General features: G+C 44.5%; 1 protein-coding gene across 3 annotated transcripts; it reads right to left on the bottom strand.

Annotated features, from left to right (window-relative positions):
• Positions 1-24,996, bottom strand: LOC118316998 (FERM domain-containing protein 4B). Of its 3 annotated transcripts, XM_035645390.2 has the most exons (24): positions 24,774-24,995; positions 16,606-16,671; positions 14,491-14,585; positions 14,305-14,397; positions 13,128-13,212; positions 12,791-12,847; positions 12,669-12,691; positions 11,630-11,713; positions 11,416-11,481; positions 11,140-11,197; positions 10,374-10,460; positions 7,945-8,021; positions 7,270-7,408; positions 7,025-7,166; positions 6,772-6,905; positions 6,465-6,581; positions 5,060-5,288; positions 4,924-4,977; positions 4,693-4,840; positions 4,385-4,552; positions 3,432-4,201; positions 2,522-2,654; positions 1,597-1,716; positions 1-891 (listed from the first exon to the last, which is right to left on the bottom strand). In XM_035645390.2, the coding sequence occupies exons 2-23, from the start codon at positions 16,669-16,671 to the stop codon at positions 1,599-1,601; spliced, it is 2,943 nt and encodes a 980-aa protein (XP_035501283.1). In that variant the 5' UTR covers positions 24,774-24,995; the 3' UTR covers positions 1-891; positions 1,597-1,598. The 3 variants fall into 3 exon arrangements, with proteins under 3 accessions (XP_035501283.1, XP_035501285.1, XP_035501284.1); XM_035645392.2 differs by lacking the exon at positions 4,385-4,552 and having other exon boundaries at positions 24,774-24,996; XM_035645391.2 differs by lacking the exon at positions 1,597-1,716.

The raw sequence follows: 24,996 nt of genomic DNA on the forward strand, positions 1-24,996 counted from the left end.
TCTGTGTCATACATGTATTTATTCACATCCGTGTTCCCAGTGGAAAATATTTCATGACAACATCTAACAACATATCACTACACACTGACTGTACAAACATGTGAGAAAAGAGAGATAAGGAGTCATGGATATGGTTTTTTAATGGCAGTGGTCCTCTGTTAATATAAAAAGAAGTTCTTATCAAAAGGTCTATGTTCTCACCATGCATCTTAAAACACTACGGCACCAACATGAACACATGGTTTTATAAACAATATTGCCATGATAAGTTCTGATTCAATGTATGATGAAAGAAAGAAATGGAAATTCAGCGAATAAACAGTCGGCTCCAATGACGATGGAATTCTTGCCACGTCACATCTGTGAACATTTCAAGCTTTGTTTTCAATTTGGATGTTATGAATATTGTTTTATCATATTTTGATGAGACAAAAGTGGTGAAAATCATTTTTATTCAATAGTCTACTGTTTTTCGTATAAGACAGTAGTTAAATACAAGGAGTTGGGTTCAGTAAAAACGCATGTTGCCTCTTTTTTTCATTAATACACAATAGCATTTGAGTCTAGTGCCGTTGTGCAACATCTCAAAGTTGTTTTTCTGACACATTCTCATTCCACCTGTACAATCCATCCAATCCAAGGCACATGGGAAAGTCATTCGACAGTGTCATCACTGTGTTCCGAGGTTACGTTAACACGACAGCGCACACTATCACCGCCACAGATGGAAACGTCTCCCGAGACGCAGTTACGGCCGCCCAAAAAGTTTGTGTCCGACCTGTTTTTCCAACTTCATCCCCTTCATGTGCTGCTGGCCCTGGTTTCATTTGTGCCAAAGTTTCATTTGGTCCTCTTCAGCGGATGCTCGTGTAGCCTCCGTCCAGGCGATATCTGCGCAGCAAAGTGACACAAGAACAAGTCAAATCTTCTGTAGTTCAACAGGTTTGAGAACAAGGAACACGTGAGTGATATAGAAAATAACCTTAGGGATGGGAATGCAACAAATCATAGTTCACATTCATTTGTGAGGGTGCAAAACATGATTTGAGCTAGTTTTCAGCCAGCGCCGTATCTTCAGGGAGGGAAGTGTCGGCTGGTGGAAATTATTATTATTATTAAACTATTGATCGATTGATCGCCAGGAAAATGAACATTCATTGTCCTGGCAGGATGAAACCTGCCAATCTTAGTACTTTTTCTCTTGTTCAGCCGCCGTGAGGTTGAAAATTCAATTTTTTTTCCTTTCACAAACCAAAACCTGGATGTTCTTGGGAATCTTGAGAGAGAATCTCAAATTTGAATTGTAGCAACGGATCCTCTGATCTTTGCCCTTATCAAGTCAAAATTTAAAATTTGTTAAATTCATGACCACAAATCGGTGGAACTAATGACTAACCCTTAGCACATGTTAGCTTCTCACTGATCAATGATGTGATAACCACTCCGGTGCGTCCTTCCTTCGATGAATGTCAAAAAAACTAAAAAAAAAGCTATGGAAGTGTGGATGATTTGACTGAATAATCTGTAAAGACGTTGAATGAGGATGGAGGTGACTGGTAACACGACACAAAGCAGCCCCGCGGCGTTCGCTCTCACCCTTAAGTGCTAGAACGGTTCGCCGATGGTTCGTCTGCACTAGTGGCCTCAGCGCCAACCGCCTCAACTGACTCAGAGCGTTTAGGCAGCGTGTCAGACACTTTGCTTTCAGCAGAAAACCTGCACACGTGAGCATTAATCGTAAGTCGGGGCGTGAGAGGAGAGAAGAAAGAGAAGGAGAGGTTTTTTTCATGAGCTTAAAGGTTCAAGGTCAAACTTGACATGAAATTCAATGCAAAGATTAAAAACTCTTTCTTGCAAAAGCAGGAGAGAAAACACAATGTGATATTTCATCCAGAGGCAGAAACACAAGGGACAGTGTCATGCACCTGCCACCGATCATCATCATCATCATCTGCATGTCCACCAGGGTTGGCTACTAATGGATTACATGTAATCTGGATTACGTCATGAGATTATGAAAAATAAGTAACTATAATCAGAGATTAAAAGAGAAAGTTGTAATTAGATTATAGTTACATTATCACGGTCTCAAGGATTACTCAATAACATTTTGATGATGTGAAAATATGGCAATTTTAAAATCACAATTTAAAGAAAGTATACATTACTCAACATTATATTACTGTGTACATGACTCCTATCAGGTTGCCAGTTTCGTGATTGTTTTATTAAATGTTTCTATGATTTATGCGGATGCTTCAATTTTTTGGGTATAAAGTGAAATATTTTCAATGTTTGATGTTTGATGAAGTAATCCAAAAGTATTAAGATTAGAATACATTGTTTTTGTAATACAATGGATTACGCTACTGACTACAAAAATTGCCATGTAATTGGAAATCAGTAACTGACTTCATTTCACAGAAATCTAAACCCAACCCTGAGTTCCACTCATATGAAAACAGAAAGAAAACCCCCAGTTGCCTGTGACTCGGTGGGTTCGGTGACCGGCAGCGCTCACCTGCTGTGTGTGGGACTGCGGTTGTACGGGGAAGCGGGAGCTCCAGGGTACTGTGGTGTGACGGGCGCGTCGTACTCCGTCAGGCCGACCGCCAGCTGGTTGCGCCAGTTTCCTGCGCTCTCCACTGAGGACACTGCAAACAGGACAAAAGCAAACACGCTCAGCTACAATGTCAAGTGTTGTAACTCATTAGTCACTGTCACGTCACGATAGTGCAAAACCCTCACATGATATGGCAATGTGTTATTATTACATAGTGACTCCTGGCTGGAATTAGTAAATAAAATAATTTGTGTTCCATTGTTATAGTATCTTGGTATGATTTCATACATTGCCACAAAATAGGCTTGTATATTTTTCCCTGTCATACAAAATGAGAATGGATTTCATTACTAACTGTTTCAGGAATCACAGTCACACCCTTTTGCAAAGGTTAAAATATTTTCTATCATGCCGCGGAGAGATAAACTTTTTTAATCCTGATGGTTTCAAGAGTCTTTAAAGATTCTGTCACAACAGTGTGAAAGTTTCGTTAAATCAACTTCTGGGTTTTTCAAAGGGGTATTTATCTTTCAGAGGGAAATAAAGTAATTTAATATTAATACACAAAGGAGGAACAAAGTTTTGGATGCAGGATGTAAAAACCCCGTACTGTACACTGAACCGCACATGAATCAAAATCATCTTGGGTGTTTCAGCAGCTTTCGCAGGCTTGATTAAGTACGTCACCGTAGAACATGCAGAACATCAAATAAACACACTGGCTGATATATATTACATAATAAACAACTGACAGTAACGATAGATATAATACAACTCTAATTTAGAAGAAGGAAAAAATGGTTTCATTAAATTGTTTTTCTTTTGATTTCTTCAATAAATCCGTCTTTTTTAACGGTTCATGTGTCACCTGAGGAGAAGGAGGTGGTTCTGCTGGAGTGGCTGAAGGCCGCCGGCATGGTCTGGTAGCCCAGGCTGAGCTGGGAGCCGCTGTCGAAGTCGTATCCAGCCAGCATCCCTCTCCCTCCGTCCCTGGGCCCCCGGCTCCGGTGGTACCAGCCTTTCAGATGCTCCGCCACCAGGGCCTTCTGCATGTTCTTGGCCAGGAGCTCGGTTCTGGGCCCCTCTCGGTTCCTCGGCGGCCTCACCGTCGCATAGGGATTCTGGGAGAGTCCGTCTGCCCGGTCACTGCTGTAATGTCCACGGAACCCATTCATTTGGTAGGAAGGGTTGACGTTGTAGTGGCCTTCCACGTCGTTCTCATACACATAGGCACCGTTAGCGTAGGGCTCCATGTCCGAGCAGGGGTAGTCTGTGACGTAGTAGGCACTCGGTGCGTAGTGTGCCGAGGTCTCGCACGAATAACTGCAACCGGAATGGTGCTGCACCAAGTTGGGCATGCTCCCGGTGTTCCCGTACACCTCCACCTTCCTGTGGAGACGATGCATGGTTGAGGTGCGGGAGTCCAGCGTACTGTAGTGGGAGTTGGCGGCCCCGCAGTAGTCCAGACTGGACTGACTGGTGTAGGACGAGCAGTCCTCCAACACCTCCGTGCTGTTGCTGCGATGGGCACGAGACAAGATGAACACCGGCTTCTCCGAGTCGGTGTCTTTTCTCACTTGAGGGTGTGACTCCAGACTTCCGCTGCGATGCCTGAAGCCGTGAGGAGACCCCTCGCACCTGGAGAGGGACACAACTCTTTAACCGCTTCTCAAACAAAGAAAACCAGTTACAGGGGAATATTTCAAGGGGTTTGCACAAGAGCCGAAGCAGGGATTGGGTTGCAGGGAAGTTACTGTTGAGGAGGAGGAGGAGGAGGACAAAAGACATTGGGTTGGCAGTGCTGTGGAGAAGAGACCACACCTGAGCTGGCTGCTGCTGTAGGCATTGCGGGTCATAACCGGGGTGGGAGGCATGCTGCGTGGATCCCTGGGGGGTCTGGGAAGGGTTTTATAGGGACTACTGTTGGTGGAGGAGACCTCTCTTGGATTGTGGTAGTAGTGGGAACCCTCCTGTCCTTCAAAAGCTAATCTACAAGGGTGCGGTGTCAGGAGAGGGTGGGAATTAAAGAACGAGTATGCAAACATGACAAATACACAACAAGGAAGCTTCAAATAAAATCAAAAGCTGGGAAGCAAGTCACACAACGAATTGGACTTCTGTCTCCGCACCTGCTGTGGTTCTTGCTGTTGTGATTTTCCCTCGGAGTTCCCTGTCGGTCCAAATCATAATCTGCCCCCAGCGATCGCATCGGGCTGAGCTGAGGGGAGCCTTGGACCGAGCGCGACCGCGGCCTCTGACCGCCGCCGTCTGAGTCATCTGAGTACAAGGGGTCAAATAATTATCAAGCAGGTCAGATGTTTTTTTTTTTATTGCAGCAGAATGTGTGAAGTGTGACTCACCGTCGTCCAGTGGGAGACTAGACAGGGAGCTGCAGGCTGAACGCACGAGTTCATCTGGTGAAAGAGAAAATAACTCCTGTGTTTATCGTGAATAAAAAGCTAAATGGTCGACGCAGTGAACCGCTGCCAACTGTACCTGCGATGATGACCGAGGCCCGCTGCGTGGGCTTCTTCCCCTTCTTGATCCTGTACTGGTTCATCTCGTCCTCGATCTGCTGGAGTCTGTGCATCGCGTCCAGACAGTTTCTCCTCCTCTTCTTCTTCACCGTTTTGCACAGCTCGGACTCGTTGGCGAGCTTTTTCGCCGCCTCCACGATCTTCTGCTGCAGAGCAAACCTGCTCTCCAGGTTCCTCAGGAAAGGATCCTGCAGGAAACACGGGCAGCACAACCCCGGAGGGACGGTACCAGTGAGCAACAAAACATATTCACCTCCACAAAGTGTCTGTAGGAAACCTCGTCTTCTTCCGAGTCAATTTAAAATGTGCGACAACTTCATTCTATTGACGTCTTCTTAACGTCATGGAAGGACCAAGACCTTGTTGACTCTCCTTTGGAACTTTGTGAATCTTTGTTCCTTCGTGGACTTTGTGAATCCTTTCTGTGATTTCCCCTCCTTGTGCATCTCTGTTTGTGTAAAGTTCCTTCCTTCTGACCCCTCGTGTTGTTCTCGTGTGCATCTTGAGTTTTGTATTTCCTGTTTTATTTTGTAATTTGTTTCCTGTGCTCTCCTGTTTCTGATGTTTTGTTACTCTACGCGTTCTCGTCTGCACCTGTTCCCAACGTGTCTCACCTGTGTGTCTCACCTGTGTGTCTCACCTGTGTGTCTCACCTGTGTCCTCTTGTGTGTCTCACCTGTGTGTCTCACCTGTGTGTCTCACCTGTGTCTCACCTGTGTGTCCTCTTGTGTGTGTATACAGTCTTTGCTCCTCCCTTTGTTCTGGTTAAGTCATCTGTTTATCCCTGTGTAGTTCTGTGTTTCACTTCAGTGCTTGTTATCCACGTTCCTCTGTTGAGGTTTTGGATTTTGTTTATTTTTCCCAGTAAAAGACTGGACGTCAGTTTCTCGTTGCTTCTTATTAAATCCCTTTTCCCCCCATACCTGCATTCTGGCTCCTACTCTACAAAAACGTGACACTTAGATAAGCTGCAGATGCAATTCTGTCATAATCTGTAAATTAGTGGCTGAGTGCACGCACTCTGCACGGCCACGTTTTTTCTCTAAATAAATCCCATCAAAGGAATAAAACCAGCCGTGTGTTTCACCGTCTGTCAGTTAATCCGGACTTTTCCCCAAACCCTGTCCATTTGTTCCCATTAAAAACATGAACCTTTAAAAACCGGGTCAGGGAATAAGTGGTTTATTTTTTGGGCTCGTCTACAGTCTGGCACTGGACTTTTCTCAAACGGGACAAACGAGTGAATTTGTCGGGGGATTATCTTCATCTGCACATTCGGTGCGACAGACCAACCAGTAAACCACAGCTCCCAGGAACACGTGAGCCAGTGTCAAGGTTTGATTCACGACTGATGACACACGGACCTCGTTGTAGGGGAACAGCTCGTCCAACTTGAAGGCCGTGCCGACTCGCCGTCTGACCTGCGGCGGCCGCTCGCCGGAGCCCAGTGGATACTCCTTCGGCAGTTTGCCCGTAATCTCCTGAACAAAAAAACACAAAACAGCAAAATCTCCTTGACATTTCAATGCACTGAGGACAACAGCGGAAAAAGTCCGTTAATCTCCCGAGTCCCGCGGCAACACAGCGACGAGGGGAGTTCTGCGGACTGAAGGTGGCGGTTTACTCAAACAAGAGGAGAGAAGTGTAATTCTTAAGAAAATGATTTCTCACCGCCTCCCGCAGACAAATCTTTTTCAGCTCTTTCGTTTTCTTGGCCAAGATGTCCTGGAGGTCCTGCTCCTTCTTCCTCAGCTCGGAGAGTTTCTCCTTCTTCTGTTCCTCGCTCATCTCCGAGTCTGCAGAACCTGCGAAACAGAAATCTGACTGTCATCGTTTGTGCTCTTCAGCTCAGTCGGAGACACTTCTGGGCACAGTTATGATTTGAAGAACACGAGCTGCCAAAACTGTAATAATCATAACCGACCTGTGGACACCAGGCTCCCATTGCTGGCTCTTATTAAGTTATTCTTCAGGACAGCGTCTCCCAGTCGGTTTATTTTCGCTCCTCCGTGCTCCGTGAGATCCATGGCCATTTCCTCCAAACTCCTAGCTGTTCCTAATTTAGCCTAAAAGAAGAATAAAAAAATAAAAAAATGTAAAAAGCCGCTGTGTCAAACACGTAATACACGAGATTTGAAGATGGCCAAGTCAAGAAAACCAGACACTTACTTTGCTTTGCTTTCTGTCCAGGTAGAACTGGTGCTGGCTGATCGCCATGGCCCAGATGGTTTTGATCAGAGAGTGACTGGCATACCAGGTGTGGATGAGCAGGCCCGTCTGCCCGAAGGTGCGCTTGGTTACTGCTCGCCTGTAACATGTGGTCAGTTGCTGATGGATTAATCAGTTGGATTACAAAAATCTAATCTGAATACTTCAAAATCAAACATTGAAAATATTTCACCTTGTACCAAAAAAATGGCGGCAACCACAAAATACATTTTCAACGCAAATGAAATACATTCAGTGTATTCAATATTTACAAAACAAAGCATTATCATGATCCATAAATCATAGAAAAATAAAATAAAACATGAACAAAACTGTCAACCTGAGAGCAGTAATGTTCACAGTGATATACTGTTGAGTAATGTTTGACATTAATATACTTTTTTTAAAAATGGGGTTTTCAAATTGCCATAATTTAAAGACATCATCAAAATGTAACTGAGTAATCCCTGAGCCCTTGATAATGTAACTGTAATCTAATCTGGTCTGATTATAGTTACTTATTTTTTCGTAATCTGATATATAGCTTATAAAAAGCTACAGTGAGACGACTTTGGAATAAAAAACAACAACAACGACGGAACAATCGACTTCACAGATTCAACAGAAGAATCTCACCTGTGCGGGTCGTTGACCTCCACGGCAAACTTTTTCTCTCGGAAGTACAAGTTTTCCAGCTGCTTCCACTGGTAAAGCTGCGGGGGGGATGACGTCATATTAATATCTGATTAGTGGGGAAATATTCATAACGTTATATATGATAATTATAAAAGGTGGTGCAATGTCCTGGTGGTTGAGCGGCCATACGTCATTTGTCAGGACTGAATCAGATGAGCGGTTATAGGATCAGATGAGCGGTAATAGAATCAGATGAGCGGTTATAGGATCAGATGAGCGGTTATAAGATCAGATGAGCGGTTATAGAATCAGATGAGCGGTAATAGAATCAGATGAGCGGTTATAGGATCAGATGAGCGGCTATAGGATCAGATGAGCGGTTATAAGATCAGATGAGCGGTTATAAGATCAGATGAGCGGTTATAGAATCAGATGAGCGGTAATAGAATCAGATGAGCGGTTATAGAATCAGATGAGCGGTTATAGGATCAGATGAGCGGTTATAGGATCAGATGAGCGGTTATAGGATCAGATGAGCGGTTATAGGATCAGATGAGCGGTTATAGGATCAGATGAGCGGTTATAGGATCAGATGAGCGGTAATAGAATCAGATGAGCGGTTATAGGATCAGATGAGCGGTTATAGGATCAGATGAGCGGCTATAGGATCAGATGAGCGGTTATAGGATCAGATGAGCGGTTATAGGATCAGATGAGCGGTTATAGGATCAGATGAGCGGCTATAGGATCAGATGAGCGGTTATAGGATCAGATGAGCGGCTATAGGATCAGATGAGCGGTTATAGGATCAGATGAGCGGTTATAGGATCAGATGAGCGGTTATAGGATCAGATGAGCGGCTATAGGATCAGATGAGCGGTTATAGGATCAGATGAGCGGCTATAGAATCAGATGAGCGGCTATAGGATCAGATGAGCGGTTATAGGATCTGATGAGCGGTTATAGGATCAGATGAGCGGTTATAGGATCTGATGAGCGGTTATAGGATCAGATGAGCGGTTATAGGATCAGATGAGCGGCTATAGAATCAGATGAGCGGCTATAGGATCAGATGAGCGGTTATAGGATCAGATGAGCGGCTATAGAATCAGATGAGCGGCTATAGGATCAGATGAGCGGTTATAGGATCTGATGAGCGGTTATAGGATCAGATGAGCGGTAATAGGATCAGATGAGCGGTTATAGGATCAGATGAGCGGCTATAGGATCAGATGAGCGGTAATAGGATCAGATGAGCGGTTATAGAATCAGATGAGCGGTTATAAGATCAGATGAGCGGTTATAAGATCAGATGAGCGGTTATAGGATCAGATGAGCGGTTATAGGATCAGATGAGCGGCTATAGGATCAGATGAGCGGTTATAGGATCAGATGAGCGGCGCAGATGTTTTGACTCGTCTGTTTTCGTCCACCGTCATTACAGAAAACCTCAGACTGCAGCGTCGCACCGTCATTACCGTCTGAGCCGCAGACTCTGCAGTAATGCAGGCGTGAGGGAGACGAGGACGTTGAGCGCCAACACTTCTCCCAGGTGCTTCGCTGACACAACAGCCACATGTGAACAGTCTGTCCTGGTGAATGAGTCACGTGAATGCGTCTGGAGTCTGGACGGGATCCGAGTGAGACAGCGAGTTGAACGGACGTCGAGAAACGACAATGTACGCGTCGAACCGCGGAGGAGTTTTTTTTAACGTTAAGGCTTTAAAACGACTCAGAGAACCGAGGCCCGGTCGACCTGCAGACGAGTCGTATCCAGTCTTACCGGTGCGATGATGATGATGATGATCACGAGTTATGGCTGAAGTTATTAAATCCCTCTGGCGCAGCTGTCGCCACAAACACGTACTTTGTTCTGTCTGCTGTCGGCTCCTGACTTGTCTCCTCAGGTATATTTCCTAAGAATCATGAACACGATCCCGCCCCCCCCCTTCTCCCCTGTGACATCATCAGCTCCCTCTCCCTCCCCTCGTCTCCAGAGAACACACCCGCCGTTCGCCTGAACACATCTTGCACAACTCTGACACGCAGCGGAGGCCGAGATGGGCTGTTGCACCACGTCGAGGCCACTTGCCAGGAACGGAGGCGGCTGCCAGAAAACAAGGCACGTCGGTGAACTTTCACCTCTTTTCACTGTCATGTCTTCACCCACAGACTGAAGTCACCGAGCGGAGCGGACACAACTCACACGGGTGTTCCTCCTTTTCAATTCACCGGCTAAAACAACACCAGTGGAACGAGAAAAGCAGGTTCACATTGTCTGCATGATAATGATGCTCCCAATTTCTGGCCTCATCTGCTGCAGCAGACGCCCCAAGTCTTTGTCTGATGACTGGAGACGTTGGTGAATCAACACGCGCTACCGGTCTCTTTGTTAGAGAGACTGAGGGAGGCAGGGAACATCCTTTTACCTTTCGAGGTTTTAATTTGTCCTGCAGGTCGTACTGGCCGATGCCCTTGTAGCTGAGTCCGAGCCACCAGGGGATCCCTTGTTTATCCTGTGAGGGAAGAGAACAGAATCACTGAGGTGCACGTGGCTGATCCAGCACCAGGGTGACCGGTGCGTTCACACCGGACGCGACGCAAAGTATTCCAGGAGATTCAAACACAAAGTCGACGCAAGGACGCGACTAGATGCGAAATTCATGTTGACGAGTGTGTGTGTGTGTGTGTGTGTGTGTTTGTTCAGATGAGGTTTGCCGGAGGAAGTTGAAGGAAGAAGAACGGGCAAACATTCGCCCGATGATCAAATGTTTGCTTGTGACCAAAACACGCGCGAACTATCCATCGTCTACCGCTCTATCCACTTAAGGGTCGCGGGGGGCTGGAGCCAATCCCAGCTGACGTCGGGCGAGAGGCCAATTCACCTACGGTCAATTTAGAGTCTCCGATGAACCTGACCCCATCCTGCATGTCTCTGGACTGTGGGAGGAAGCCGGAGAACCCGGAGAGAACCCACGCACACACGGGGAGAACATGCAAACTCCACACAGAAAGGCCCTGGTTGGTTTGAACCGGGACTCGAACCCAGAACCTTCTCGCTGTGAGGCGACAGCGCTGCTCCACTACGCCACCGTGCAGCCGCGCGCGAACTAGGCGACGCCAAAAATTGTCAGGTGTCCGGTGTGAACGCACCGCAACAGCTGACGCGTTTCATCAACCAGAGCCGATACCTACCTTCACCTCGTAGTAGTGCACGCCGTACGTGGGCAGAGATTCCACTAACGTCAAATACCTAGAAGAAAAACAGATTCGTATTGAAACCATGTTTTTTTCTTTGGAAAATGTGAAGAGAAGTCCTGGAATGTGATCTCGGCACAGCTGATCCGTCAGACTGCAGCTGAAGAGGAGCTATTGATTTCTCTCAGACGATAAGGAAGAGGATGCCGGGGAAGAGGAAGAGGAGCTACTGGAGGTGAGAGGAAGATTAATGAACTTCACATCAATACTCACTGAACAATGGCTTGTCCTCGGGAAACCCCCTTCAGCTGTTTGTAATATTCCACCACTCGATCCTCACTGCGATCGAGGAGACGCACATATTAAGCATGACGTGTGCAAAAGTAATAACACAAGGCAAACATATAACTCAATACATTATTAAGAAATACAGTTGGAATGTTTTTTGGTGCGGCAAGATATCAAATATTATGTCTTGCAGTTTTACCAGTAAGCGAGTGATGGATGCTCCTTGAGAACTTTGGTGGGAAGAGTTGGAAGCTTCTTCAAGTCGGCCCGAGTGTTTTCATCACTGGAACGCAGGAGAAGGGGTTTGGGATAAAAGGACTTCTCGGATGTAACCTGGAACAGTGAGTTTACGCCGCTACCATATTCCACGTACTTCTACTTTCCTGCAGCGATTTTTCTGATGTTCAATATTCTGCTACGCTTTGAACGGAACAATAGTTCAGCGGCAAATCTTGCACGTTGTACTTCAGAGCATTTATGTGACAGATGAATCTTGAAGATTTTAAAAAACAAATCATCTGATCGGTTAAAGATTTTAATACACAACAGTTCATAAAATAGTTCAAGTTAGCTCCGCCTCAAACATCTGCAACTTCCGTATGCTCTTTGCAAATGTATACATCAGTAATATCAATATATTCAATGATTAAATAAGGTAAAACAACACAAGGAGCACTTGTATAATACACATGCGCTTTAAATAATCATTCTCACATTGACGTCTTACTATTTTATATATATAAGTATCTTAAATATCTTCTGCCGTCACGGACGGATACATTTCGTGTACATTATATTTTCCAACATGAGAATCTGCGAGCAATAAAATTCTGATGAGGAAATATTGAATCCCTGGGTTTTTTTGAATTCATTTTTCTCCATTTAGTCAAATCCACGGATTTAAACGTGGACAGAGACGCGAGACTGTGTGTTCTCGTGCCGGCGGCAGGTCGCAGGCAGGTGGCGACCGGCACAAAGACCTGCAGAACTCAACAAGAACACGACAATATCTTCTCTGTCAGCTCGGCTGCTCGGCTTCTGTCGGCACCGTGACATTCATTAGTCGCCTGGTGCGAGTCGCTCGGCCCCTCACGAACTGTAACGCCCCTATTGATTTTCTTCCGCTGCCTGCACATGGAACAAGTGATCTATGGAATGTCTTCGCTGAGAGAGCTCTCTGTCAACTCGCCCCCGCTGCTGTTAAATACTCCTTCAGCCGGCCGATGACGTGCTCTTACCTCGTGTAGTCGCCCTTCGCCTCCTGGGGATGAAATAAAGAAATAGGTGTTATTAGATTCACACGCTCGCGGATGCATCCGTTAATGTGCGTGCAAGTGGGTTTCTTTTAAGAAGCACTAACCTGCAAAGCATTCGCGGCTAACCTGAAGACGTTTTCACTTTCCACTTCGATGATCCCCTGCGGACCGCGACAGAGAGAAGAAAAGACATCAATCAGACGCAGAGTCCTCTGCCTGACGCCCTACAGTAACCTCTCCAAAAGGAGGAACCCGTGTGTTTGTTTTTCTACTCTCTCAGACGCTGGTCCTTCTACATTCCAGCCGGCAGAGCGAGGGAACTCGTGCCCCGCAGCCGCCGAGCAGCCGAGCTGAGGTGCAGCGAAGGTCCGGAGACGGTGAATCATCCGGCGGCTGCTGAGGAGCAAACACACGAACCGCAAGAGACGAGATGCAACTCACGCTGCAGACGGCGGATTTCGCGTTGAGGAAGAACAGCTCCACGGTGATGATGTCCTTCAGCTGCGTGATGCTTTCTACATAAAACCTGGGACGGATAGAACAGGCAGACACAGCACGTTGATGGTTAAACGTGAGAAGACGGGTCACTTTGTTGTTGTTGCTGCTCAAGGGAAATATTACATGTGAGAGAAGACGAGTCCGACGGATTTTTTGTTTGGGCCCAATGACGATATATCGGTATTAGGGAGTACAAGCTTTCTGATACCGATACATCGGTCTATATATAAATATATATATACATTAACAGATACAAGAAAAAACTAAATACAAATAAATACATACATTGACAGATTAAAAAATAAATATCTAAATATATATATACATTGACAGATTAAAAAATAAAAACCTAAATATATATATAAACATTGTCAGATTAAAATAAATATATATATATATATATATATATACATTGAAAGATATTATTATTATTTATTGGTGATATTGAATGAGACAATACAAGCATGTGCAAACAAATTACAACGACAAGGGGAAACAGAACATAGGGGTCATAGTGGTATATGATACAGATAGTTATTACTAAAGAATTAAATTGAATTAAAAAATTATTGGAAATGGGTGGGGGAGAGAATGAAGAGAAAAGATAACAGGGCAGAGTGCTAATTCTAGCTTTAATCAATAACAGTGACCACTATTATGTATGTTAATACTAAAATCATAAAAAAAAAATATATATATTGATAACCTATGGTTATCAAACCTTTATAACAAAGGAATGTAATTGAGGCTTGATATTTTAGTTTAACCATAACTATAAATAAAAAACGAAAACACAAATACTACCAAATATGAATGACTTGAATTAAGATTATTTAATTATATTAATTTTTTCTGAGTAAATGTAAAGATAAATGCCATTTTTTCTGCATTATTCTGTACAATAAAAGATTTCATATAGGTACATTGTCGGCGAACCAATATATCGGTCGAGTTCAAGTGAGCAGTGAGAATGAAAATGCCTGAGTCTTAATAAAACTGGCTGGAGACATTTCAATAAATATTCATAACACTCAGAATAGAACTACACTGTAAAACAGTCATCAAAGTAGCGCCCCCTGCTGGAGGCCGTGTGCTTAGCACGAGGAGATGAATCCCTCACCTGACCAGGAAGTTGAGCGCGATGGAGCCGGGCTTCTTGGAGAAGTCGTGTTCGAGGACCCTGCGGTCCATCTGCAACCACTTCCTCTGACCACTGCAACAGCAAACACACGTTCTGATGACACGTGCAAATATTCAGAACCACCGGTAAAGGAACAAATGTATATATATATATATATTCACATACTTGTCATCGCAAAACGCGAGTCCGAAGAATTCCTTCTCTTTGAGGTTGAAGTGGGACGACACCAAGTCGAGGAGTTCGTAGGACAGAAGCTTCGGCTGCAGGCGAGGGGGAAAACAATTCAGACAGTGATCCTTGATAAATGTCTCACGGATGCTTTAGGGGGAAGAATTGTTATTCCTGTAGCTTCCTTTCCGACTCAGAGGTCAACCAGAGGTCACGACCGACAGGCCGAGCTTCCTGCTCACTCAGGTCACCTGATGCCTCGTTATATAAAAATATATCTCCCTACTGAGCCTTTAAAAATAATAATCTTTGTACAAGTCATATACAAGTCAAATATCTATATTACATTTTTCTTAAACCTGTCCACTTGGATAGAATTCAATTCTAATATTCACTCCAGAGGGAAAGATCTGACTCTAAAGCTGCTCAATGCTTTTATTCAGATTTTATTCTCATGGTTTATTTGATAAGGACAGATACAGTTGATATTGCATGATACTTTGTAAACTACTCTTTTTTTTTTACATGTAGAAATTTTTCATTTATTTTCTGTATTCTGTCCCCATGTATCTATGTGAGTACATCAATATCAACTCAGTAACAGTATCATATTTACACGTGTGATTGATATTTTTCCTGTCATAATGGGACATGAATGATGTTGAATCTGTAGAGTTTTAAGTAACTGTGAATTTATCATTTTTAAGTAGAACTGACATTAGTTAATCTGCAAACAAATCATATTACTCAAAAATTGTGAGTTTAATAAATTTTTAAAAAATTGAAACTCTAACTGGCAGTAAACGGTAAAAAAAAAAAAGTTAGTTGCACTTTTAATATATAATATATAATTCAATTTAATATAATTCAATATATTATTATTTTAAACTAATTTTGAGTTTGCACTACTCAAAATGAATGAATTTGAGCATTCGGGTTTACAGTACTGTGTACAGGCGACAGTACTGTGTGTACAGGCGACAGTACTGTGTACAGGCGACAGTACTGTGTACAGGCGTCAGTACTGTGTGTACAGGCGACAGTACTGTGTGTACAGATGACAGTACTGTGTGTACAGGCGACAGTACTGTGTGTACAGGCGACAGTACTGTGTACAGGCGACAGTACTGTGTACAGGCGTCAGTACTGTGTGTACAGGCGACAGTACTGTGTGTACAGGCGACAGTACTGTGTACAGGCGACAGTACTGTGTACAGGCGACAGTACTGTGTGTACAGGCGACAGTACTGTGTACAGATGACAGTACTGTGTACAGGCGACAGTACTGTGTGTACAGGCGACAGTACTGTGTACAGATGACAGTACTGTGTGTACAGGCGACAGTACTGTGTACAGATGACAGTACTGGGTGTACAGGCGACAGTACTGTGTGTACAGATGACAGTACTGTGTGTACAGGCGTCAGTACTGTGTGTACAGATGACAGTACTGTGTGTACAGGCGACAGTACTGTGTACAGGCGACAGTACTGTGTGTACAGGCGACAGTACTGTGTACAGATGACAGTACTGGGTGTACAGGCGACAGTACTGTGTACAGATGACAGTACTGGGTGTACAGGCGACAGTACTGTGTACAGGCGACAGTACTGTGTGTACAGGCGACAGTACTGTGTACAGATGACAGTACTGGGTGTACAGGCGACAGTACTGTGTACAGATGACAGTACTGGGTGTACAGGCGACAGTACTGTGTACAGGCGACAGTACTGTGTGTACAGGCGACAGTACTGTGTACAGATGACAGTACTGGGTGTACAGGCGACAGTACTGTGTACAGATGACAGTACTGGGTGTACAGGCGACAGTACTGTGTACGGGCGACAGTACTGTGTGTACAGGCGACAGTACTGTGTGTACAGGCGACAGTACTGGGTGTACAGGCGACAGTACTGGGTGTACAGGCGACAGTACTGGGTGTACAGGCGACAGTACTGTGTACGGGCGACAGTACTGTGTGTACAGGCAACAGTACTGTGTACAGATGACAGTACTGTGTGTACAGGCGACAGTACTGTGTGTACAAAAACAACGAGCTGAAAGACGCTGAACTGAAACTGGTGTGAAAGTATGAATCTGCCGTGAGTCGCACCTGAACCAGCAGCTCGAGCTTCCTGTCGTCCAGCAGCTGCACTTGGCAAAGTCGTCCCTCCGTCATCTGCAGCGGAGGAAGAGAAGAGGAAGGTTGAAGCTCAGTGTGACGGATCATCGCCACACGATGATATAATATCTTCTTCTCTTGTTCTCACAGTGCTTGTTGGTTTAATTCAATGTTCTTCATCCTCCCTTACTTTTTCTATTTTCTATTGACCGCCAAAGCAAAATCCTTCTACGGAAACACGATTCTGATTCTGATTCTGAGTCTGAATATTGTATATTATAGAAATAGCAAAATAAAGGGAAATAAGACACTGTATTTACAATCAGCGGTCAAACTGAGGCCTCGGGGCCGAGTACAGTGACGCTGTGGAAATCACTGACGTCGCCAATGACAATCAAACCATTGTCTGGGGGATTTGTTGCCGTGGAAACCAAAGAACGGATTTTTTAGAAACCTTTCACATGTAACTTTTTACTCTTCCAGTCGTTTGAGGAAACACGTTTCAGGAGGTAAAGTGACAGTGAAGAACTTAATTCAACTGTTTGGAATATTTCCATTTCACTGACTAGTTACTTTACACTGTGTATCTGTGTATATATATATATAATATATCATTTAGCTTCACCTCCACTTAAAACTCTGCTCAGACATGAGACCACAATAGTTAAAGTGTATCATGTCGAACCAGGGGAACTTTTATGCCTGGCAACATTCCTCCGATAATAAAAGCAGGAGTTTTACTTGTATATCTGTCTGAGAACTTCCACCGCTGCAAAATCTTCCTTCTTTCCAATGTTTTCACCAGAGTTCCATGCAGCCGCCTGCAGCGGTGAACCTCAACCTCAACCTTCGTCCGGGGAAATCACATCTGTTCGCTTCGGCGCGAGAGATGATTTGAAATCGCCGCGTCCCTCTGAGGAAGCAGAGTCCGGCCGACCTGACGCCGAGAGCAGCGTCCGCTCGATCAAGCAACTCGCCAGCGCAAGTGACAGATTGAGGCCGGACAGCAGATCCAACGGCCTCCTGGTCTGACGGGGCGAGGCCGAGCCCCGTACCTGGTGAAGCTCCTCCCCGGGGAGGCTGCGGGTGCGGAGGCATCCCCCAGACTTCATCCTTTAACAAGTCTCCTCCCGCATCCAGACGTGAGGGGTTGGTTTCCTACTCGCTCTGGTTCAGCAGCGACCGACAGTCTGCCCACATCTCTGACTGAGCTGGAAATCAGCTGTTGACTTAATGAGGGGCCGGCCGGGTCAGACCCACTGACCGCGGCTTATTAATATCAACCATACGGGTCAGACGAGGGAAACATGAATGATTAATAAACAAGGGCGTTTAAGCCGCCGTTGTCTGCTGATGCACTTTGTTCCCCCGACGCTGGTTTTTTCATCCTGCGGCTGAATATCAGGTTCCTCCTGCTTCTTCTGTCCTGTAACTTCTAATAAGTGGGTGATGTGATTTGATTATAGAGGCAGAGAGGATTCACACTGATGTGACACACACACACACACACACACACACACACACTGCACAAATAAACAAGGCCTCCTCTGACAGGGGACGCCCAGGTTACTCTGTTAAATGACACTATCTGTATTAACTTTAATTAGCACTTTGTCAATTACAGACTCTGAATAATAACCTCTCTCTCTCTCTCTCTCTCTCTCTAATCGCCGCCGCCGTGATCCAAATTAAAAGTGCACATTCAATAAGATCCAATTAATCCGGAGTGCGGCTCTGGAACGCAGTCTCCAGGAGTGTGATTACATTGATTTGAGCTGGTTGTTGGTTGTAACTGCGTCTCGTGGGTCGGACGCTCTGTGACTACCTGGACACTGCATGGTGCAGGGATCATACTGGGGGCAAATGGCCACTTAAACAAACCAACAAGCACCTGATGAGCAGTTATTAGAGGAGAGCGTCTGGGAGGAATCTTCTTCATCATCATCATCTGCAGTTGTAAGATCCACGAGAAGTGATATCTGTGTCTGAGCTCAGCAGCCCGACGACAACAAACCTGTTTGTACCTGCGCTGCCAGGTCGTTCCTGTATATCCAGCACACCTGTGCAATATATGTGTATGCATATATCTCTATATGTATACATACTATCTTTTACTGCACATCCATACAACACTTGTAATTATTCGTCATATTTTTTGATCCAAACCACTGCACATCCTTTTAGCCTCTATTTCACAATGCAACCACCTGCACTCTTTGTATATAATGTATATAAAGCTTTTTACAGTCGTTTGTACAGTTCTTTCCTATTTTTATTGTATATTATTTGCTTTAGATAACTGTACCTCCTTTCCCTGATGCCTTTGACTGTTGCTGCTGCTGTATCTACCTATCTATCTATCTATCTATCTATCTATCTATCTATCTATCTATCTATCTATCTATCTATCTATCTATCTATCTATCTACCTATCTATCTATCTATCTATCTATCTATCTATCTATCTATCTATCTATCTATCTATCTATCTATCTATCCATCTATCTATATATATATATGTTTCTATCTATCTATCTATCTATCTATCTATCTATCTATCTATCTGTCTATCTATCTATCTATCTATATATGTATATATATATATATATATATATATATATATATATATATGTTTCTATCTATATATATATATATATATATGTTTCTATCTATCTATCTATCTATCTATCTATATATATATATATATATATATATATGTTTCTATCTATCTATCTATCTATCTATCTATCTATATATGTTTCTATCTATCATCTATCCATCTATCCATCTTATATCCATCTGATATCTTTGTATCTATCTATATATATATCTTTGTATCTATCTATCTATCTATCTATCTATATATATGTTTCTATCTATCTATCCATCTATAGATATATATGTATATATATATATATGTTTCTATCTATCTATCTATCTATCTATATATGTTTCTATCTATCTGTCTACTCATCTATCTATCTATCTATCTATCTATCTATATATGTTTCTATCTATCCATCTATCATCTATCATCTATCTATAGATAGACAGACAAGCTATCTGTCTGACTCTGTCGAGTCTGGAGCCGGAGGTGTGGCTCGTACACAGCTTGTTGGATGTGAAACGTCCCAGTAGAGTGTTGTGGAACATTAGAATAAGACTGGATGAGATAAATCCTCCTGATGATGAGCAGAACAGTAATAATGTCTTGAGCTTTAGAAGAGGAGAGATTCCTCTGAGGCCTTGTGAAACTGCCTGTCACTGTTCCGTACGTCACACCGGTTAAATGTCATGTCCAGAGCGCAGAGCGTCTTATCTCAGTTTCCTGTTGTCATGCATTATTGATGAAGATTAGTATCACACACACACACACACACACACACGCACGTCAGTGTCGGCTCTTTGTGCTCACATGCGCCTTTGAAGACGCCCAACGCAAGAACATTTCACTAGTTTCAAGAACATTTCACTAGTTTCAGGAACATTTCACTAGTTTCAAGTCTTCTTCAATGCAACATGATGTTCATTTTGTACATTCTGGTCCATTTACAGTCAAACAGGCCATAAAGCACCGTATGCAATGGGGCATTGATACAGCATGATGGACAGCTGTCGCCCGTCCAATAGGTGCAGGTGGAGCTCTCAGTCAGGCCACGCCCCCCACTTCTCCAAATGTGGGGTGCGGTCGAATTGTCAAATTTGCTTCGGAATTTTTCCTAAATCTCTAAAATGAACCGGAAGTATTTCATCGGCAGCCATGATAAGGGCTCAGGAAAGGTGCTTCAATGCTTCCTTTCCTATCTCCTTTAGCGTAGGCTACACTGGAGCTTCCTGTGCGAAAGGAAAGAGAAACAGACGTCCCACAATTCATTGCGGCAGCGATATTTGAAGTGACGCTTCATGCACGAACGTAAACGATTCAATCCGTAGAAGAAGTAGAAGTAGAAGAAGAAGGGGATGAATATGACCCAGATGTAAGTTACTGTTACATATGAATCATAAAACACTGACACATGCTGATGGAGCCCCTGAGGTTTTTCGTAGTTCATCTTCAGTCGTTTCACCGCGACAGACGCGTCAACAACATCCACCGTCACACGACCACGTGGTTCAGTGTCAGTGGAGTCAGATTCTCTTTTCCTAAGTCCTATGAATCCTCCTTGACGCTTGTCCTTCACCTCGTGGCGTTTCCCAGGGAGGTCGAGGAATAGCAGAGAGGAAAAGACGTCAGGAAGGACGATCTGAATCCACTTCTGGTTTTCAAAAAAACCAAGATGGCCGCTGGACGAAATTTGGACGAAAAAACTTAAGGCATCGAAAGCGGCAGCTTGCAAACCGACGGGTGACGTCAAGTCGGTGTGGTCAACAGGATTACTCAAAATCTACAGAACAGATTACCAATAAAATCTTGCGGAGGGGAGGAGCTTGACCCAAAGACGTGGGGCGATCGAACGAGGGCGCCTCATCTCATATCTCCTCATCTCATATCTCCTCATCTCATATCTCCTCATCTCATATCCCCTCATCTCATATCCCCTCATCTCATATCGCCTCATCTCATATCTCCTCATCTCATATCTCCTCATCTCATATCTCCTCATCTCATATCTCCTCATCTCATATCCCCTCATCTCATATCCCCTCATCTCATATCGCCTCATCTCATATCTCCTCATCTCATATCCCCTCATATCTCCTCATCTCATATCTCCTCATCTCATATCTCCTCATCTCATATCGCCTCATCTCATATCTCCTCATCTCATATCTCCTCATCTCATATCCCTTCATATCTCCTCATCTCATATCTCCTCATCTCATATCTCCTCATCTCATATCTCCTCATCTCATATCTCCTCATCTCATATCTCCTCATCTCATATCCCCTCATCTCATATCCCCTCATCTCATATCGCCTCATCTCATATCTCCTCATCTCATATCTCCTCATCTCATATCTCCTCATCTCATATCTCCTCATCTCATATCCCTTCATATCTCCTCATCTCATATCTCCTCATCTCATATCTCCTCATCTCATATCTCCTCATCTCATATCTCCTCATCTCATATCTCGTAGCACCTGGGAGGAACGGATCCGTTCAGACGACGTTGTGTAGATGTTGAACACAACGAGGGCGGGCGAGTGATTCACGGACATGATGTCATCATGCAGAGCACAGTTCCCGTTCCGAGCGAGACGATGTGATAGATTTCTTGGCCGTCCTACAAGTGACAGCGTAACACCCCCCCCCCCCCCCCCCACAATATTTCATTAGCGGCCAAAGTGAAGGTCGTGGTCAAATCTGCTTCTGTTCTCATCTGAACCCTCTCACGTGGTGATGAACATAATAAGTACGACGTCATATTCTGTCTCCTCATGTTTCCTGCAGAACAACAAGACCTGGGTGATGGTGACTGTTACTTAAAGAGAAGAAAAGAAACGTCCAGTGGTTCATCACGTTAATATACATATGAATATTAAAATATGACTTGAAACACTTCACTACAAGCCTGTGACAGTATTTACAGATAAATGCTGAAGCACTCAAACACTCACGTGACGCTTCTATATTGTGAAATAATGATATACATAAAATACATAGTCGTTTATTTTGGAAAGTTTAGTTTAGTTTAGTTTTAGAAAAATAAGTCAATAGTTTCTGTAATATGGAATATTCTTTAGTTAGATCTTATCCACTATTTGACTTAAATTCTGATGATCTTGAATGTGTCACACTTTGCTTTTTCTTGTCTGATATAGAAATAAATGGAATATTTAAATAACGCAGAGAAGCTCTGTGTTCAAAGTGTACCCCGACGGTGAGGAGAGGGCAGGTCAGGAGAACGTGTTCAGAGACCATAGATTATAGATATGTATGTATGTGCTCCGCCTATTAAATCAATATTTTCTTTGTCTGCAAAGTAAGCGCTCCGGAATAACTCTGAACGTTCGTGTGCTCGCTCGGTAAACGTCTGAGCAAATATAAGCAACTTTAATATTTGGATATTTCTCTCCGGTGAAGGTCAGAAGATCAACGGAACCATTGACGATGACTGACCGTATCTGAAGTGTATCATCAGATCTACAGCAACTAGACGACGGGACGCCAGTCGCTTCGTCCAACAATCTGTTGCTGGCGCAATAAAAAACCTTCGGCGTTAAACAAAGAAGAAGTTCATGTTTATATTTTCATACCAACTCCTGAAACCATGACAACACGCGTGTGTTTGTTTTGGATCCGTCTCAGTTGACAGATTGATCCTTTTTTTTTCATTTTAAATATCAAGATATTCAGTTACAGATATTTTCTAAAAGACAGCGACTTCAGTCTGTACGGTCTTTACAGCTTTGCCACCGGTCGCCCTGATTTACAGCTTTTCCACAGTTTGTCCACTGTGACAGTCCCGACATCACAAAACTGCAGACTTTCATTTATTTAAAGAAAAGGAAAAAGAATCTGCAGTGACTTTCTGCAGAGCTCGGAGACGAGGCCAAATGGAACCGGACCAAACGACACGACGTGAGTTGGCCTGTCACCGCGATGACGTCATCGACTTATCGTGCGATGGATGAATATGAACTCGTTCGATTCTGTCGACCTCAACAACAGACGTTGTGTCTACAAGTGTGTGTGTTGACATGAATCTTGTACTGGTTTGGTTTATAAAATGTCAGTAGCTTTGGATTTCTTAGTATTTTTCCAAAGGCAACGTGTCTTCAACTTGCTTTGTTTTTGTCCGAGGCCTAAACTCTGGATGACATTTCTCTCAGCAGCGACACAAGTCGTGTTCGGACCAAAAGGCCGAAAACTGCGAGCTCACGTGATTCAGTATTAAGAAAATGGTCTTAAAATGACCATCATATTGTTTATCGCGATCATTTCTCTGACAATATATCGCGTGGACAAAAAGTCGTTATCGTGCCGACGCCTGGATGTGAGCGACAAGCATCACAGGAATCTGCAGCGGCTGCGTCCTCTGGTGGAAATCAAATCCTACGTGTGTCAGAATGATTCAGTGTCAGAGATCAGCTGGGACAACAACAAGTGGGACAAAGTTCTCCGACCGTCTGCTCTTGCTAACGTCTGTCATCTCGTCCCGACACAAACACGCCGAGTGACTCCTCCACGTGTAACGTAAGATCGACCTTTGCCCGTCTCACAGAGTTTGTCCGAAAAGCGCCACGACGGTGACAAACGGCACAGGAAATCCTCTCCGGCCAAAACAAGGACAGAGCCACAAAGTTTCACACTGGGCACATTGCAACAACAACAGTTCCTGTTTAGGCCGTCTGGCTTCTTTAAATACACCCGAGACCAGCTCCTTCTGCTTCGACTCGCGAGACAACGTCAGCGGGTCAATGTCCGCGACCTCGGAGACGCTCGGCGGTAAATCTACAGGAGGAGAAAACAATGGATGGTCCGAGGAGGATAGACCTCGGCCTGTTCATATAGATACTGTGCGTACACGCCTGCATGTATGTCTGATGATTCTGATACTTGGCCTTGGGTCACAAAACTGTCACCGCACATAGGAATATAGGAAATGCTGATAATTCACAAAAACCAATAAAGAACATGTCCAGTGATTAGTCAGACGCCTTTGGACAGACGCGATTCACTGTGCTGCTGAGGAAGGGTAAAAAAAAATGATGATTCATCCAGCATCTTTTCAAATATATATATATATATATATTCACACTGCCACACTTCCTAAACCAATGTCTTCAAGCTGCAGGATGAATTCAGTCACGTAGCTCCAGAGACACATGGTGCCATTCTCTCCGGCGCGTCGCTGCGCGCTGGTCCGCGGCTCGTCCGTGCGCAGGGGGAGAGAACAATGAGCGAGGGGCCCCTGTCCGGCCCATGGCCCATGGTTTCCACCTGAGCCCACCGGCTCCAGCGACGTGTCAGATGAAACCTCGTTCTCCGGCTCGGACTCGAACCCCCGAGCTGCAGGCTTGTGATTTCCTTTCTTCTCGCTTCTCTCCGGTTCACACGCGCGCAGCAGCAGGACTCGGTTTCTTTTCACTTTGTCTCCTCGCGATCTCGCCTCAGTCGAGGCGGGTGGACGCGGCCACGTCCTCCACATCCTCACCACCACCATCACCATCCTCACTACCATCATCATCATCATCACCATCATCGTCTTACCTTGTCTCTGCTCTTCAATGTCCCGCTGTAGGTGTTGACTGAGCTTCAGCTTCCTCCGGGGAGCGGAGCCGCCGTGCAGCCGCTGTCCATGTTCATCCTCCGGTTCTACAGCACACACACACACACACACACACACACACTCACACACAGACACACACACACACACACTCGCCTCGTATTCAGCCACACTCACCACGCCTTCACCCGCCGGCTATTATGTGAA

The sequence above is a fragment of the Scophthalmus maximus genome, chromosome 3, assembly GCF_022379125.1.
Source record: "Scophthalmus maximus strain ysfricsl-2021 chromosome 3, ASM2237912v1, whole genome shotgun sequence".
NCBI classification, from domain to species: Eukaryota; Metazoa; Chordata; class Actinopteri; order Pleuronectiformes; family Scophthalmidae; genus Scophthalmus; species Scophthalmus maximus.

Coding starts and splice junctions, on each gene's coding strand:
- LOC118316998 (XM_035645390.2), bottom strand. CDS start 16,671: ATGACGGAGGGACGACTTTGCCAAGTGCAGCTGCTGGACGACAGGAAG. Junction 12,692..12,790: donor TAGCCGCGAATGCTTTGCAG/GTTAGTGCTTCT, acceptor TTTCATCCCCAG/GAGGCGAAGGGCGACTACAC. Junction 10,461..11,139: donor TGCACTACTACGAGGTGAAG/GTAGGTATCGGC, acceptor CTTCCCTCACAG/GATAAACAAGGGATCCCCTG.